General features: G+C 44.1%; 1 protein-coding gene across 1 annotated transcript in view; it reads left to right on the forward strand.

Annotated features, from left to right (window-relative positions):
- Positions 1 to 18,378, forward strand: part of CDC20B (cell division cycle 20B) — a 77,528-nt gene that overhangs the window by 22,096 nt on the left and 37,054 nt on the right. The window contains exons 3-5 of the mRNA XM_069748386.1: positions 8,081 to 8,300; positions 11,615 to 11,745; positions 16,282 to 16,378. Coding sequence (XP_069604487.1) covers positions 8,081 to 8,300; positions 11,615 to 11,745; positions 16,282 to 16,378 — 448 coding nt within the window. The remainder of the gene's footprint in view (positions 1 to 8,080; positions 8,301 to 11,614; positions 11,746 to 16,281; positions 16,379 to 18,378) is intronic.

An 18,378-nucleotide genomic window follows, 5' to 3' on the forward strand; every position in this document is an offset into this window, starting at 1 on the left:
TATATATATTTTTTTCTTTTTGGGACACATGGATCATTTCTATAGCGGTATGTTGGTTTTGCAAGCCTGCGAGAAAACCACGCAGTACGGATGCCATACGGATTACATACGGAGGATGCCATGCGCAAAAAACGCTGACACACCCTGCCTACGGAGGAGCTACGGACCACTATTTTCGGGACATTTCAGCGTATTACGGCCGTAATATACGGAGCGTATTTTCATACGCTGAGTGTAAAGCCGGCCTTAGATAGAATGGTCTGCAGGCGTCACATTGCATTTGCAGAGCCCCTGATGTACCTAAACAGTAGAAACCCCCCACAAGTGACCCCATATTGGAAACTAGACCCCCTAAGAAACTTATCTAGGTGTGTTGTGAGAATTTTGAACCCCCAAGTGTTTCACTACAGTTTATAACGCAGAGCCGTGAAAATAAAAAATCATTTTTTTTCCACAAAAATTATTTTTAGCCCCCAATTTTGTATTTTTCCAAGAGTAACAGGAGAAATTGGACCCCAAAAGTTGTTGTCCAATTTGTTCTGAGTACGCTGATACCCCATATGTGGGGGGAACCACCGGTTGGGCGCATGGCAGAGCTCGAAAGGGAAGGAGCGCGATTTGGAATGCAGACTTAGATGGATTGGTCTGCAGGCATCACGTTGCATTTGCAGAGACCTTGATGCAGAGACCCCAAAAGTTGTTGTCCAATTAGTCCTGAGTACGCTGATACCCCATATATTGGGGTAAACCTCTGTTTGGGCGCACAGGAGAGCTTGGAAGGGAAGGAGCACTGTTTTACTTTTTTAACGCAGAATTGGCTGGAATTGAGATCGGACGCCATGTCGCATTTGGAGAGCCCTGATGTGCCTAAACAGTGGAAACCCCCAATTATAATTGAAACCCTAACCCAAACACACCCCTAACCCTAATCCCAACTAGACCCCTAACCCCAACCACACCCCTAACCCCATCACTCCCCTAACTCTAATCCCAACCCTAACCACACTTCTAATTCCAACACCCCTAACCCTAATCCCAACCATAACCCTAACCACACCCCTAACCCTGACACACCCCTAACCCTAATCCAAATCGTAAATGTAATCCAAACCCTAACCCTAACTTTAGCCTAAACCCTAACTGTATCCCTAACCCTAACTTTAGCCCCAACCCTAAACCTAACTTTAGCCCCAACCCTAATTTTAGCCCCAACCCTAACTGTAGCCCTAACCCTAACTTTAACCCCAACCCTAACTTTAGCCCAAACCCTAACCCTAACTTTAGCCCCAGCCCTAGCCCTAACTTTAGCCCCTACCCTAACTGTAGCCCTAACCCTAGCCCCAACCCTAGCCCCAACCCTAACCCTAGCCCTAACCCTAGCCCTAGCCCTGGCCCTAACCCTAACCTTAGCCCTAACCCTAGCCCTAATCCTAGCCTTAACCCTAGCCCTAACCCTAGCCTTAACCCTAACTCTAGCCCTAATCCTAGCCCTAACCCTTGTCCTAACTCTAACCCTAGTCCTAACTCTAACCCTAACCCTAGCCCTAACCCTAATGGGTAAATGGAAATAAATACATTTCATTTTTTTAATTGCATTATTTTTCCCTAAGTAAGGGGGTGATGAAGGGGGGGTTTGATTTACTTTTATAGCGGTTTTTTTAGCGGATTTTTATGGTTGGCAGCCGTCACACATTGAAAGATGCTTTTTATTGCAAAAAATTGTTTTTGCGTCTCCACATTTTGAGAGCTATAATTTTTCCATATTTTGGTCCACAGAGTCATGTGAGGTCCTGTTTTTTGCGGGACAAGTTGACGTGACATTTTTTGATCACTTTTTATTCCGATTTTTGTGAGGCAGAATGACCAAAAACCAGCTATTCATGAAATTCTTTTGTGGGGGGCGTTTATACCGTTCCATGTTTGGTAAAATTGATAAAGCAGTTTTATTCTTCGGGTCAGTACGATTACAGCGATACCTAATTTATATCTTTTTTTTAATGTTTTGGCGCTTTTATACGATAAAAACTATTTTATAGAAAAAATAATTATTTTTGCATCTCTTTATACTGAGGACTATAACTTTTTTATTTTTTTGCTCATGACGCTGTATGGCGGCTCGTTTTTTGCGGGACAAGATGAAGTTTTCAGTGGTACCATGGTTATTTATATCCGTCTTTTTGATCGTGTGTTATTTCACTTATTGTTTGGTGGTATAATAATATAGCTATTTTTTTCCCATGTTTTTTTTTTTTTTTTTACGGTGTTCACTGAATGGGGTTAACTAGTGGGACAGTTTTATAGGTCGGGTCATTACGGAGGTGGCGATACTAAATATGTGTACTTTTATTGTTCTGTTTTGTTTTTTAGATAAAGAAATGTATTCATGGGAACAATATTTTTTTAATCTTTATTTAGGAATTATTATTTTTTTTTCTTTTACACATCTAAATATTTTTATTTTTTTACATTATCACATTGTCCCAGGGGGGACATCACACTATATTGACAGATCGCTGATCTGACCCTTTGCAGAGCACTGTGTCAGAACAGCGATCTGACATGCACTGCTGGAGGCTTACAGGCGCCTGCTCTGAGCAGGCGCTTGTAAGCCACCTCCCTGCAGGACCCGGAAGTAGCCCCGTGGCCATTTTGGATCCGGGGCCTGCAGGGAGGGGACGGTCGGTACAAGGTGAGCACATTGCCTTGTACTGAGGGTCTCAGGGAAGCCCGTAGGGAGCCCCATCCCTGTGCGATACTTCCCTATGCCCCCGGAATGCTGCGATCATGTTTGATCACAGTGTTCAGGGGGTTAATGTGCCAGGGGCGGTCCGTGACCGCTCCGGGCACATAGTGCCGGATGTCAGCTGTGATAGTCAGCTGACACCCGGCCGCGATCGGCCGCGCTTCCCCCGTGAGTGCGGCCTATTGCATATGACGTACTATCCCGTCACTGGGAATTAAGTCCCAGGTCACCTCGATGGGATAGTACGTCATATGGGATTAAGGGGTTAAAGAGGTTGTCCACTACTTTAACATTGATGAACACCAAAGAAGACACTTTAGATGTTAACCAAGATAAGGAATAATATCATATTGTTATTAGAAAAATACAATTAAAAAAAAATATATACAGTACAGACCAAAAGTTTGGACACACCTTCTCATTTAAAGATTTTTCTGCATTTTCATGACTATGAAAATTGTAAATTCACGCTGAATGCATCAAAACTATGAATTAACACATGTGGAATTATATACTTAACAAAAAAGTGTGTGAAACAACTGAAAATATGTCTTATATTCTAGGTTCTTCAAAGTAGCCACCTTTTGCTTTGATGACTGCTTTGCACACTCTTGGCATTCTCTTGATGAGTTTCAAGAGGTAGTAACCGGAAATGGTTAAGAACACGGTAGATTAAAATAACTCATATGGAAAAAGGTACAGACATAAATAAACCAAGCATGTGCTCAAGATATCCAACAATACATAGTAAAACATGATGAGTGTATAAAGTACAAAAATGGTGCAGGTAAATATAGAATGAACAATATAGACAATAGTGAGTACCTATACCTCCATAAGCCATATATATTCCAATGCGTATACCAATTAAGTAAAGATCATATTATAAGCAATAGCCCATACCTCAAGTAGCCAGAAGTCCGAGCGTCCACCTTTTTCCATGTGAGTTATTTTAATTATTGACATTGTGATTAATTATTTTTGAACCTTTTATGTATTTTTTGTACCATTTCTTATATGCCTTTATACTAAACATCAGGGGCTGACTGGCAAATTTTAGCCTGGGGGGCAAGTACACAGCAGTGGCCCATGAGTAGCGGCCCATCCTTAAAGGGGTTGTCGGATCTTAAAGGGCACCTGTCACCCCGAAAATCGCGGGTGAGGTAAGCCCACCGGCATCAGGGGCTTATCTACAGCATTCTGTAATGCTGTAGATAAGCCCCCGATGTTACCTGAAAAAGGAGAAAAAGACGTTATATTATACTCACCCAGGGGCGGTCCCGCTGCTGGTCAGGTCGGATGGGCGTCTCCGGTCCGCTGCGGCGCCTCCCATCTTCTTTCCATGACGTCCTCTTCTGATCTTCAGCCACGGCTCCGGCGCAGGCGTACTTTGCTCTGCCCTGTTGAGGGCAGACAAAGTACTGCAGTGCGCAGGCGCCGAGCCTCTGACCTTTCCGGCGCCTGCGCACTGCACAGAATTTCAGGGTGACAGGTTCCCTTTAAGCTACATGTCTACAGTCACTATGTGTGAATCCTCATATCGTGCGCACTATGCTCTGTGAGGATTCTCCGGTGCCTGCGCCAGGAACAGGTTGTCCTGTGACGGCAAACATGCGAGAGATATATATATATATATAACACACACGCACAGTCCCAATGTATAATTGACACACGCACAGCCCCACTGTATATATAGTGCACACACGCACAATCCCATTGTATAATCACACACACACACACACGCACACAGGGCCGGACAGGGACAAAAAAGCAGCCCTGCCAGAAAAAAACCCACCAGTCCACATACTCAAACACTCCCCACCCCCAATCAGTGAATTTTGCTATACTTTGTCCTGCCCTTCAACACTCCTCTTAAAGGCGTTATTTGAAGAGCCACATGTGAATGGCGCCGAAGTGCGCATGATCGACCACAGGTCCATTTACATGGTGCTCTTTAGCCACGTAGCATATTGCCCAGCCACGTAGTTCACGTAGTATATTGCCCAGCTACGCACAGAGCCACGTAGTATACAGCACAGAGCCACGTGGTATACAGCACAGAGCCACGTAGTATACAGCACAGAGCCACGTAGTATACAGCACAGAGCCACGTAGTATACAGCACAGAGCCACGTAGTATACAGCACAGAGCCACGTAGTATACTGCCCAGCCACGTAACTGGGCAGTATACTACGTGGCTCTGTGCTGTATACTACGTGACTGGGCAGTATACTACGTGGCTGGGCAATATACTACGTGGCTGGGCAATATACTACGTGGCTGGGCAGTATGCCCAGTTACGTAGTATACAGCACAATCACGTAGTATATTGGCCAGTCACGTAGTATACAGCACAATCACGTAGTATATTGGCCAGTCACGTAGTATGCACCATATCCCTGTTAAAAAAAAAAGAATTAAAATAAAAAATAGTTACATACTCACCTCCTGGAGCCTCCGGATCGAAGCGTCCGTTCCCCGATGCTTGGCGCGCGGTCCGGTCTGAAGATTGCATTGCGGTCTCGCGAGAACGTACGTCATCATCTCGCGAGACCGCAATGCATGCAGCGGTCACCGGGACGTCGTGCGGAGCGGAAAAGGCCGGTTCCTGATCCGGGGGGGCCACCGGAGGGTGAGTATGTAACTATTTTTAATTTTTTTATTATTTTTAACATTAGATATTTTTACTATTCATGCTGCATAGGCAGCATGAATAGTAAAAATGTGGTCACACAGGGTTAATAGCAGCGTTAACCGAGTGCGTTACACCGCGGTCAATGCTGCCATTAACCCTGTGTGAGCGCTGACCGGAGGGGAGTATGCGGACGCCAAGCACTGACTGCGGGGAGTAAGGAGCGGCCATTTTCTTCCGGACTGTGGCCGTCGCTGATTGGTCGCGGCAGCTATGACAGGCAGCTGGCGAGACCAATCAGCGAATGAATAACCGTGACAGAAAGAAAGGACAGACGGAAGTGACCCTTAGACAAATTATATATATATATATACACTATATAATTGTTGTCTAAGGGTCACTTCCGTCTGTCTGTCTGTCACGGTTATTCATTCGCTGATTGGTCTCGCCAGCTGCCTGTCATGGCTGCCGCGACCAATCAGCGACGGGCACAGTCCTTACTCCCCGCAGTCAGTGCCTGTCGCCCGCATACTCCCCTCCGGTCACCGCTAACACAGTGTTAATGCCGGCAGTAACGGATGGCGTTATGCCGCGGGTAACGCACTCCGTTACCGCTGCTATTAACCCTGTGTGTCCCCAACTTTTTACTATTGACGCTGCCTATGCGGCATCAATAGTAAAAAATGTAATGTTAAAAATAATAATAAAAAAAACCTGCTATACTCACCCTCCGTAGTCGCTCGCGCCGGCCGCCTTCTTCCGTTGCAGGTTCCGGTGGCAAAGATGGTGTGGGAGAAGGACCTGCCATGACGTCACGGTCATGTGACCACGACGTCATCACAGGTCCTGCGCTCATACCAACCCTGGGACCGGAAGCTGCCGTGGACTACAAGGGGCCCTCGGAAAGGTGAGTATATGTTTATTTTTTAACCTGTGACAAAACTGCCTGGGTAATATACTATGTCACTGAGCAATATACTACGCGGCTCTGTGCTGTATACTACGTGGCTGGGCAATATACTACGCGGCTCTGTGCTGTATACTACGTGGCTGGGCAATATACTACGTGGACATGCATATTCTAGAATACCCGATGAGTTAGAATCGGGCCACCATCTAGTGTGTGTGTGTGTGTGTGTGTGTGTGTGTATACATAGATATATACTGCGACTATACACAGCAGTGTCGCCTATATAACGTATATGCAGTAGTCTACATATTATACAGGTGATACTGCAAATGTTGGATACACATTATATAGGCGATACTGCTACTGCTGTATATGATAGTATCACCTATATAGTGTATATACAGCAGTCTATATACATTATATAGGCAATACTGCTACTGATGTGTATATACGTTATATAGGTGATACTGCTGTGGATACAGTGGTGTGATATATATACACACACACACACACACACACACACACACACCCCAGTGTCACCTATATAAGGTATATACGCATCAGTAGCAGAGTGTCACCTATATAACATATAGACTGCTATACGTACATTACATAGGTGGTATAGTGATTATATACAGCAGTATCACCTATATAATGTATATATAGCAGTCTATACACATTATATAGGTGCAACTGCTGTATATAATCACTGTACCACCTATATAATTTACGTATAGCAGTCTATATGTTATATAGGCAATACTGCTACTGATGTATGATATATATTGCTGATATAGATTGCTATATATACATTATATAGGTAGTATAGTGATTATACACAGCAGTATTACCTATATAATGTATATATAGCAGTCTATACACATTATATAGGTGATACTGCTGTATATACATAAAAAAAATTCATCTTGGGACTCACCCAGGTCCCTGGTGAGGTCGGGAGGATGAAGGGCTGAGGTGGGACGGGTCCTGTCCAGCGTGACAGCGTCAGCGGTGAAGAGGATCCCAGGCATTGGTGAGCAGTTTTCTCTGACGCTGGTGCAGGCCGGCCAGCGTCAGACACACACACAGTCAGGTGGAGGCGCCAGACATTTCAAATCTTTCAATGCGCGTGCGTGGTCTGATCTCCTGCGTGCCCGCGCTGGCACAGGCAGCAGACGAGCGCACGCAGGACCTAGGAACGCGGCCGTGCTCGTGCACTAGCACGGCCGCCGCGGCGCTTCTCAGCGCCGGCAATGCGCGTGCACACCTGACTTTACAAGATTTAAAGGGCCGGCTGGCGGAATGCGCTACGTATTAAAATCGCTGCCGGTCCTCCAGCGGCCCTGTCCAGCTGCTCAGGCACCGGCCCGGGGGGCATATGCATTCTTGCCACCCGGCCCAGTCCGCCCCTGCTAAACATAGTGACTGCAGACTAAGCCCCAAGCCTGGACAACCCCTCTAATGTAAGCAAGAAGTAGAACGTTGTAGTTTGTTATAACCAGTACCACAGAACGTCCCATCTGAATCTTCTTTCCCATACACACCTTCGCTTTAAAGCGATTTTACCCCAAACAACTTGCATGGTGAATCAATGAAAACCTGTATTTCATGGTCTAATTGGGATCCATAGATCACACTTTTAGACATTACTTTTTTAAATTAACATGCCAATAAAGTTATTTGTGATAAACCTCTTTTAATTACCGTACCTTTTCTATCATTTTCTCCTCTTTGGAATTTTATATCCTTTAAGTTTAATACAAATGTGATTTGCTGTCTTTCATCGTACTTTAGATTCCAGACCTTGGAAAGATTTCATATTCAAGATTCAAGAGGAGCATATTAAGAAGACGGGAAAGACAGATTGATATATCTAGCAGTCCAATTACCACAAGATGGCAGCATTGTCAAAGACAACAGCAAGAGCAAACCTTTAATAATCCGTCATCTGAACTGTCCCCGAGCTCATTTGATGAATATTGGCGAACTCCAGAAAAGTTGGCACTGTTACCATGTAAGTGTCACTACCTACTTATACTTCCATAAAGGAACATTCCACTAGAGACATGGTCGTTTTTTAACGTCATCACGGATGACAAGGACCAATACAAGTCTATGGGTCCGTGAAAAACACATACAGCACATGGATGGCGTCTGTGTGTCATCTGTGTGCCTTCTGTGTCTAACATTGAAAAGTATAGGAGAAGCTTTGTAATTTCTTTCTTTATCTATCCATAAAAAACACTGATTACTGTTGGTAAAACGAACAAATGACACATGATGCACACCACCGATAACACAGATATCATTTTTTCACATATGTGTTTAAACATGGATGTGTGAATGATAACCAAGTGCCTTGTTATAACTGTCAGCGTTTTTTCGTGACAGAGAGGAAGCCAGAAGACCCCAACGTCTGGTTTATCCTTCTCCTGCACTGATTAGAAGCAATTCACCTTCAAATTAAACAGTTTCTTTTAGCAGTGCTGGGGTTAATCTGCTCAGTTGAGCGCTCCTGGAAGCTTTCCTGCATTTAGGTTCTCAGCTGTTCACTGTTAGCCACTCCCATCTCCTATATAATCTTGGCTCTGGCAAGCACTCATTGCCAGAGATAACTTCATGTTGCATGGTTAGGAGATGGTGGTTTGTTGTAGTTGTTTGAGAAGGCATTTGGTAGATTTATCTGAGACTGTTGGGAGGTTTGGGGTGTGTGCTAATCCCTTTCTGCTTCTACTTTGTTTTTTCCCCATCCCCATCCTCCTTTCCCTGGTGTTTACCTCTGTTGTTTGTGTTAGTATATTTGTATGATTGGTATTTTCCTTAATCCCTGTTTGTATTACCTTGTTAGTCTGGTTGGTGTATTACACTACACTACTACTCCCCTCTTCCCTGAGTGGGGGAAAGGTACAGTCTGAGGGTGGATTCAGAAGATAAGGCAAGGTACGTGACCCCGGCATCTTCACCATCAGAAGTAATCTAGGGTGCAGGGCAAGCTAGGGTGCCCCTAGCGTTATGGACAGAGAAGGAGCCCCGGGATACCCAACAACAGAGTTGTTACAATAAATCTTTGCTAGCCTATGAATGATATAATGTTAAAAGTGGAAAACCTTTTAAGTAACTTTGTGTCCACTTTGTTTTAGCTGTGTTGCACTATTTTTCAATTCAACGAACATAAAAACTCATAAAAACGCATTCATCATGGTGTTTACGGCAGAATTCTAGTGTAAAAGGAGTCGCCCTCCAGGGCAGTGGGGGTACTCAGTACCGGGTCCAGTACTCACCGGGGGATGTCATGGTGGCGGCGACCCGGTCAGTGGCCCTGGGTGCCCATGTTAAAGGGAATGTCCTTAGAGGGGTTTTGAGAATAAAGTTTGTTTGTGACGCCACCTGTGGTATTCGGTCAGTAGGGACTGACGCTGCTTAAAAGGGTCCTCTGGGGTGATGTTAAGGCAGCTGAGATGGCATATATTCCCACAGGTGAAGTATGTCCCCAGGGCTCCCAGTGTGTAGGTGAAGATGGTGAGTGGCGCAGTAAAGAACGAGGACACTGGTTTGCAGTCTCTTTACCTGGTTTACTGGAGACTTCAGGTATCCACAGTGCAGGGCACCAGTTTACAGGTACTGGCAGGGTCCGGCCGTCTTGGAAGCAAGTTCAGAGTCCCCTTTACCAGGTGGAGTTAGAAGCCTTCTTACCAGCGCTTTGATCTAGTCCCTTGCTGCTTGTGGCTTTAATCAAGGTCCTCACAGTCCTCTCTGTCCTCCATAAAGGTGGTACACAAACCTGTATGACAGGTGGCTCAAGCCTTTTTATTGGGTCTCTATCATGACCCGGGCTCTATGCACCACTGTGTCTCCTGGGTATTAGGGCAGACAGGTGATGTGTAATCAAGCTGTCCTGCCAGTTTCTGCTGTGCCTCCTAGAGCCGACACAACCTCGGTCTTCCGGCTACCGGTATCTGCGCTTCGCAGGGAGATAGCTCAATCGCAGCTGTCCTCCCCTGGTGTCACTCGCCTGTGCTTCGCTCTCCTGCATGCTCACTATACACTGTTCTTCCTTCTCTGTTTCTCTTCCAGGAGCTGCAGCCCCTCTGGCTGCACGGCCCCTCAGTCCTTCAAACTATTCTCTTCTTTCCATCTGCCTTCCGCCAGGAGCTGCAGACCCCCACATCTGCTCAACTATTCTCCTCTCGTACCAGCTCCGTTTCAGCTGAAGTTCCGCGACTAGCTCCTCTCTGGCCTTCCCCAGCTCTGATTTCAGCCTCAGACAGCTCTAGTCTGCTGTCTGGCCTTCTGCTCACTCACTCTGCTCTATCCCTCTGACAGATTTTGGTATGTAATCTTAGAGCAGCATGACGTAGGGGCTGAGACCCTGAATCCCTTCATGTGTGACTTACTAGGCTGTATTTTGCTGTTTCAATAAAATCACTGTCTTGTCAGCAGGAGATTATCACTAGAGGATTAAGTATGTTGTACCTCCTGGTCCGACCACGACCCTAGCACTGATTAGCAGCTTTCTGTTAATATACAATGTTCACAGAAAGCTTCCAGTCAGTGGTGTGGTCGGCATTATACACAGCTCAGCATTCAGAGAACTGCTAAATCTGCAGCAAAAAAACTGCGATTGTATCACAGTTGCTCCATTCAGTAAGGAACACATTGCTGGAATCAAGGTCTCAGTCCCTATTTCATGCTGCTGTCAGATTACATAGAAAAAAACCTGCTGATTTACAAAACATCATTCTTAATGAATAGGGGCCAAAACCTTGGCTAGGCTTCTTTAAAAAGAGGCTAATCATTAATTATCCCATCCCTAGTGACAAATGATTGGCTCTAAATGGGTCATCTTCTGCTGGATTTTTAGAGTCCCTTTTTTTTCAGATCCAGACAAGTCCTAGTACCCTAGTCCGACCCGTGTCACAGGGATTACATGTGATCTTTGGCCATGCAAGATAAACTTTGTGAGCCCAGAGTCAATCGGAGCTGTCTTTCATTCCTATAGCATGTACCTGTCAACAGTTGCGATTTTAGCAGCTTTATATATAAACATAAAGTAATTTCATAGAATACAGAGATATCAAACGTAGATACCGAATACACCAAAATCATAAATCAGTTTAGTAAATGGCGCACATAGAATAAAAACTAAGTAACATTTTGTTTTGCATTTTCCTTATATTATAAATTAATATAAATGTAATACTCTTGTACAACTAACAAAGCACAACTTATCTTGCAAAAAAGATGATTTGGGCTCTGTAAGGCCATAACCAATTGGGTCCTTTAGGTCAATCAGTACAGATATATTAATAGTTTACCGCTATTTTATAGACCTGACCGATGTATCCAATATTCCTGACTCGACTCTGAAACCATCAGAAGACAATGTTCTACAGAGTATCTCTAGGAAATCCATCAGAAGGTGTTTGAATCAGAAAAAAATATCATTCCTCCAACCTCAAGTAAGTTGTCAGAATAATTTCTTAACTAGTAGGCTGCCGTCACACTAGCAGTATTTGGTCAGTATTTTACATCAGTATTTGGAAGCCAAAACCAGGAGTGGAACAATTAGAGGAAAAGTATAATAGAAACCTATGCACTACTTCTGTATTTATCACCCACTCCTGGTTTTGGCTGACAAATACTGATGTAAAATACTGACCAAATACTGCTAGTGTGACGGCAGCCGTAGAGTTGAACTAAAAGGTTGGCAGGACCCTGGTTCTTTGGTTAAGTCGGTAGTCCATGGCCACCACTGCAAGCCTTGCATGATCTGCTGGCACCCCCAAATCTTCTTCTGATTAGAAGGTGACATGACATAATCCATGACTTCTCCATCATGCAATGATGCAGTGACGCCTACCAAGCAGTGGTAAATCCAGTAGGTTATAAGAGGTTTCGTAAGGATCTGTTATGGCAGCCATGAACTACCCATGTTGCCTCTAGATGATACTCCTGCAAATCTTTCTGCTTAACTTCAATACTTAAGATTCACTGATTATTTTGGATGAAACAATATATTATAGTTACAAATGCCAAACTGGGTTTTCCAAGCATTTAAAGTTGGAGTTCACAACTCCAGTCCTCAAGGGCCACCAACACCGCACGTTTTAAGGATTTCCATAGCATTGCAGAAGGTGTTGGAATCATCACATGTGCAGGTGATTAAATTAAAAACATGAAAACATGCACTGTTGGTGGCCCTTGAGGACTGGAGTTGTGCACCCTTGATTTAAAGAGAAGTTCTGTGGACAGGAAAAGTGTTACTACTGGCTGTTGTAAAGTGAGGAAGATGCCACTTTTTATATTCCCACATGCCACTTTCCATATTAGAAAAGTAATATAACATTAATTACAAAGTTTCATATATTTCCATGTACTACTGTTTCTTACTACATATGTATATGTTTTAAAACTGCTCATGCACAGATGTAGCAAACTTTGTTAGGACTGGGAAAACGCACCAAATAAATATAAGTACGGAAATAAGGTGCGTTCGCAGCCCGGGTTCCACCGTGCAGAGATGGTACCTGCTGCTGAGTAATGGCGGCACTCTATGGCGGGATTACACCAAAGTACACACGGGATAACGTCACCCAGTGTGAACAGACACGAACCCTGTTGCTTCACAGAGTCGCAGTGCACAATAGAACGCTGAGCCCTGTTAGCGTCACAGGGCGCAGCAAAGTAGGAGCTAGTGGGATCCCTAGCGCTCACCCCCACTGCACTGGTGGTGGAACCCGCTCTGTTACTGGGTGGCTTTTGAGCCTGCGCCTGAGGACGCCGGAGACAGATGCTGGGTTCAAGCGGGAATTACCACTCTACTCTGACAAAGAAATTGTGCTCAAATAATTAATGCGGATGCAATTGCGAACCACTAAAGGAAAGCAATAGTGCATGCCGCTACTGACGCTGACCTAGTGTGTGTCGGAGGCTTAGCCACTGACTGGCACTGTATCTTAGCTCCACTCACCCTGATGCTCAAGTAACGGGGAACATTAAGGAGCATTCACCAGATACAATCACACAAACTCACACACACCATTTAGGTTTATACTGGCGCATGGCCAAGCGGCCATAGATGAAGCCTTTCAGGACCTTCCCAGTGGTCCAATCGGAGCTGCTACAGGACCTGAGCATGTGACCTCCGACCTCCAATGAAAGGTCATCCCACGGGCATGCTTAGTAGATGAAAAAGCAGGACTTAGTCCCTGGAATGTCTGCTCGCCACTGATCAATGCTGGTTACAATGGCTGAACCTGGGACGGCAGCTGTAACCAGATGCACAGTATCAGCTTGAGCCTAACCTGGGACTGATGTCTCTGCTAAGCAGACTCCACTGCGGCTAGGGAAGAATGGGAGACTGCAGCAGACATGGTTCGAGATTCTCCCTGTGCAGCGGCGGGAACTCAACACTTTAAGCAAACATTTTGTGAGTCAGTAACATTAGTTTCGACGTGCTGATTGTTTGTTTTTTAGCACAGACGCTTCAGTACAAATTAATGTCCAGCTATGCTACGACAACAACTTGTCAAGCAAGTCCTTTAAATAGGTTTCAAGTGTACAGATAGTCTATGTTACTGCGAACTTGAGAATCCTCACAGCACGCACAGTGCATACTGTCAGGATTCTCTGGTGCCAGAGCTGGTAGTTGTCGTTCATGTGACTGCAAGTATACAATTTGCATACTCCCTGCTAGATTCCAACTAGATGTGTCAGGCATCCCTCAATTAACTTGTATTAGGCGACGCCCCAAAATTCTAGTTGACCACATGTAAGCAAATGGCATATTTGCAGTCATGTGCCAGCCTGCTCCCGGCACTGGAGAATCCTAACTGTGCGCACTGGGCGCGCTGTGAGGATTTTCAAGTATGCAGTCACATAGAGTGACAAACCTGGACAATCCCTTTAAGGCCTCAATTTATCAGTCGTTTTTTGCCAGAATGCTGATGTAAAACTACTTGAAATGTCACATAATGTTTGTGAAACTCATAATTGCGCAAAAATTCTTTAACTTTTGCTGCTTTTACGTCAGTAATGGCCAGCTTCACCATATTTTTTTAAAAGTGTGTAGGGATGAGATAAGAGGGGGCGTGACCAAGACCAAGACATGCATTGTAATTTCCATAAAAAAGTGAGGTACAGTAAATTATGTGGTAAGTTCACACTGGAGTAACATTTCATGCGGCACCTAGCAGTTTAAAGATGAGCCAAATTTCTTAAGAAGTGTATGACTGATGTGCAAAACTAGAGGCCGACTCATTGAGATTGGCATCCAATTCATTAAGAGGCGCTCGGCACTTAATGGAATGGTCATAATTAATTACTGGTGGGTGCCTCTGTCAGAAATGTGCTACAGTGGAGTACTATTGGAGTAAGTTATGTCACTATAGTGGCTATAGTGGCGTAACTTTCATGAAATTTACAGGCGGGTATAGCCACACCCTGTCCTCCCATGTTGCGTGCACTTTGGCTTATGTGTTCAAGAGAACACCATAACATTGCATCTTATTAAGGTGATTTACACTGTAATTAATCGGCCCCTTGTGTCCACAGCTGATTGACATCTTTGGACTAAGGTTGTGTCTAGAGTTTTTCTTTAATACAGCAATCAGTACATGTCAAATCATATACAGGATTAATGGCATTAACGCTCTCCAACACAGTTCCAACCATAACGGAACTTATAGACAGTTGTGACGCTAGTCACTACACACGGACAACCTGAGAGGCTGGGTAATCAAAATGTCAGAGGTCAAAAGCAAGGAGGGTACGTCAAAGACAGAGTGGGATATATAATAATAGTCAGGTCACGGTCCAGGGGTCTAAATACCAGGACACAGCGGATCAAGGAAAAAGTCAAAGCAAATGGATGGTCAGAATGAGATCCAAGGTCAGGCAGCAGTAGATCAGAGCACAGAGCAACAGGGCAAACATACACTAGTGAGCAAGAAGCTACAATTGGCACTAGTCTGGGACAGAGGGCTGGCTAAATAGTTTAAGCAACACCTAACCTCCAATTGGATGGGTAAACTGTCTATCAAGACAATGACAGCTAAGCACGCCCCAGCATCCAATTGGACATCTGACCTGTCCATCAAATGATGATTGGATGACAGAAAGTAATTCACTGCATCATGACACACAGAAAAGTGGAATTGTTACATCAGTGAGGTCTGTCAAGAACTTCCGGTGTCTGGCATGTAAAGGATCTGGCACTGCTGTTAATATTTGTAGTAGTAATTTCTGCAAATATCCCATTTATCAGATATAGGGGTTCACGCTTTTGGGTATCAGCTTGGATACACATAGCACAGGGTTTTATAAAAAAAATCATGTAGTTTATTGTCCATCAAAAACTTTACCGCTCCAAAATAAAAACAGCCTTTCTTCAGTATCAATGGATAGCATAAGTAGTCCATTTTCAGGCAGAATGAAACAACATAAATGTAGAAGTCTCATCAACCTCTATATTCTCAGCAGCAGCTCACACTTGTATTAAATGTGTTCACCAACCAAACACCTCTCTTTTTGGCTCCAGCACACCTCTCTTTGCAGAGCAGACTAACAGAAGCTCCACCTTTCTCCACTCTCACTCTATCCCAGCTGCTGTTAATAGCTATAATCCCGAGACTGAATCATAGGATGGACTTTTCTCAGCCAGGCTCTTTTGAAAACCTGGCCCCAAAAACCAGTCCCGTTAAACCCCATCAGTAACCTAGTGTTACTGATATGGCTTACGTTACCAACACATATCTACTATACATCTTACCTTCTGCAACACTGAATCTTATACAGACATAAGGCATGAATATTTGTTTGCAGAAATATTTGCAAAAAATCTGCCGCATGTACCATACCTTCATACTACTCTTGTTTGGATCAAAAAATGCACTGTGCAAACAAGAAGGGGCCTGCTCAGGTTCAATAAATCACCCACGCCAATGTACTTACAATGTCTACCAAGTTTAATTCTATTTTCTGTGTATAATTTGCAGAAATTTCTTACCTCAATGGAAGAGCAGAAGACTGGGACATCACAGCAACATAACACTACAATGCAGATATGTGAGAAAGACTCATGTACATTTACAGGTATGAAAAATATAGAATATGGAGCTTATTTTACTTTCTTGGAAAGATGCAGGATATTTACTTTTATACAACAAAATATGTGGTGATTCTCCTTGTTAGAGAGGAGGGAATTTATTTGGAGGACCACGGTCCAGCGGCCACATCTGTATTCCATGCCAGCCGAACTGGAGCCCTGTGTACTGCCTCCGTGACCTGCAGGCATCCCCGAATCCTCTTTGATTAGCTATGTCATTATTGTGGTGAGATACACATATGACATTGCACCAGGCTGGATAAACAAAGGAGAACCTTGGGATTCCGGCAGGTAGGAGGCTGTACACAGGGCTCCCGTTTGGCCGCCATGGAATACTGATGCAGCTGCTAGACCCGGGTGCTGCGAATCGGTTCATTCATTTCTTACCTTATTGATTGATTGATTCATTCATTCATTTCACAGGCATTTCCCTTTGACACACCTTTACCTTGTACCCTGTTAGGACTTTATGGGGACAATAAAGAGGAGGTTCCCATTCCCCAATCCTACAATCTGTCTTAACTTGTTTCATTCTATTCAATTGTATCTTAAAAATGTTTCCTGCGAAGCAGGTTAAAAAGAGTCTATCAACAGAAAATGACTGTTCAAACCAAGCATCGGCACTCGGTGCAGTCTTGACATGGCCAACGAATTCAGTGCACTTTCGCATCTACTTGGTTTATATCTACCTCTGCCTTCTCTGGCTTCATTGACAACTGTACCTTTCTAGAAGCCAGATGAGGGCAGAGATAGATGGAAAAAAAGTAGGTAGAAAGGTGCACTGAAATTCTCAGTCATGCCAACGGTGCATGAAGCGACTGTGCTTTGTCTGGGCAGTCATTTTGTGCTGAAAGACTCTCTAAACACATATGAGATCCTTTTTAAGGGGTTGGACCCAACTGTTTTGAAGAGCTGTTTGCTTTGTATCGAATATGAGTAATGGTTTAATGATACCTAGCTTGTCAATATATTGTAGAACTTCATCAGCTGTAGACATTCAATGCACATTTGAAGGATTTGCCATAGCTGTCTGATTGGTAAAGATTCCTACCGATTCATAGGAGCAGGGGTAATTTGCTCTCCATTCTACAAGGCTCGGCGTTGGCAATGTTGGCAATTGTTGGCAATGTTGCTTAGCCTTCTCGATAACTCACAAAGACTCAATTGGAGGGAGCTGCGGAAATGCATGGCAATCTTTTCATTCAGTCTCCACCTATCCTTGGCCATTTTGGCTTGCTGGCTTGCATGGTGACCCAGAGTTGAGACCTTGGAGACCATTGATATTATATCTTGTATAAACGTCACAAAGGTCTCAAGTGGCAAACCCCTTTAATATCAGGGTTGTGCTGTGTTGGTAACAGACTGATATCAATGTTAAAATGCAGAAAATATGAAGTGCACATATCAAGAAGCGTTAATCAGATCTGTCCTTATCTTCTTTGTCTTCATGTGGCGTGTCATTTTTCCTTTGCTGCAGAATTACAAATGCCTTTTTGTTTACTATACTCTATACAAAGCTAGTATAATAGATGGGCTCATCATTGGACCCTGGGTTACTCCTCTCAAATCAGGTGGCATAAAACAATAGTTGTTTTAACCATGAGAAATTTGCTTTAAAGGGACTGTCTTATGCACTCAACCTTTGTCATTGGTCTTAGTACAACATATAGATGCTATAGAGCAGAGGTGGGGAACCTTTTTCCAGCTGGGGGCCATTTGGAAATTTCTATCATTATCCGGGTGCCACATAAAAATGATCACCTTGAAAATTACCCCGATATATTTAATCAAACAATTAATTACAGTAACTGACCCTTAATGTGATGGCTGGAGCTGCTTCTATTTGTTGCAGCTGTGATGTTAGGTGATGCTGATCATGTTGCTTCTCACAGCTGTTTTTCTAGGGGTGGCATGAAGATCACAGAAGGGCACAGAAATCACGGGGGGGGGGGGGGGGCACAAAGATCAAAGGAGGGCACATAGCTGG

This window comes from Ranitomeya imitator, chromosome 1 (genome assembly GCF_032444005.1).
Source record: "Ranitomeya imitator isolate aRanImi1 chromosome 1, aRanImi1.pri, whole genome shotgun sequence".
Classification (NCBI taxonomy): domain Eukaryota; kingdom Metazoa; phylum Chordata; class Amphibia; order Anura; family Dendrobatidae; genus Ranitomeya; species Ranitomeya imitator.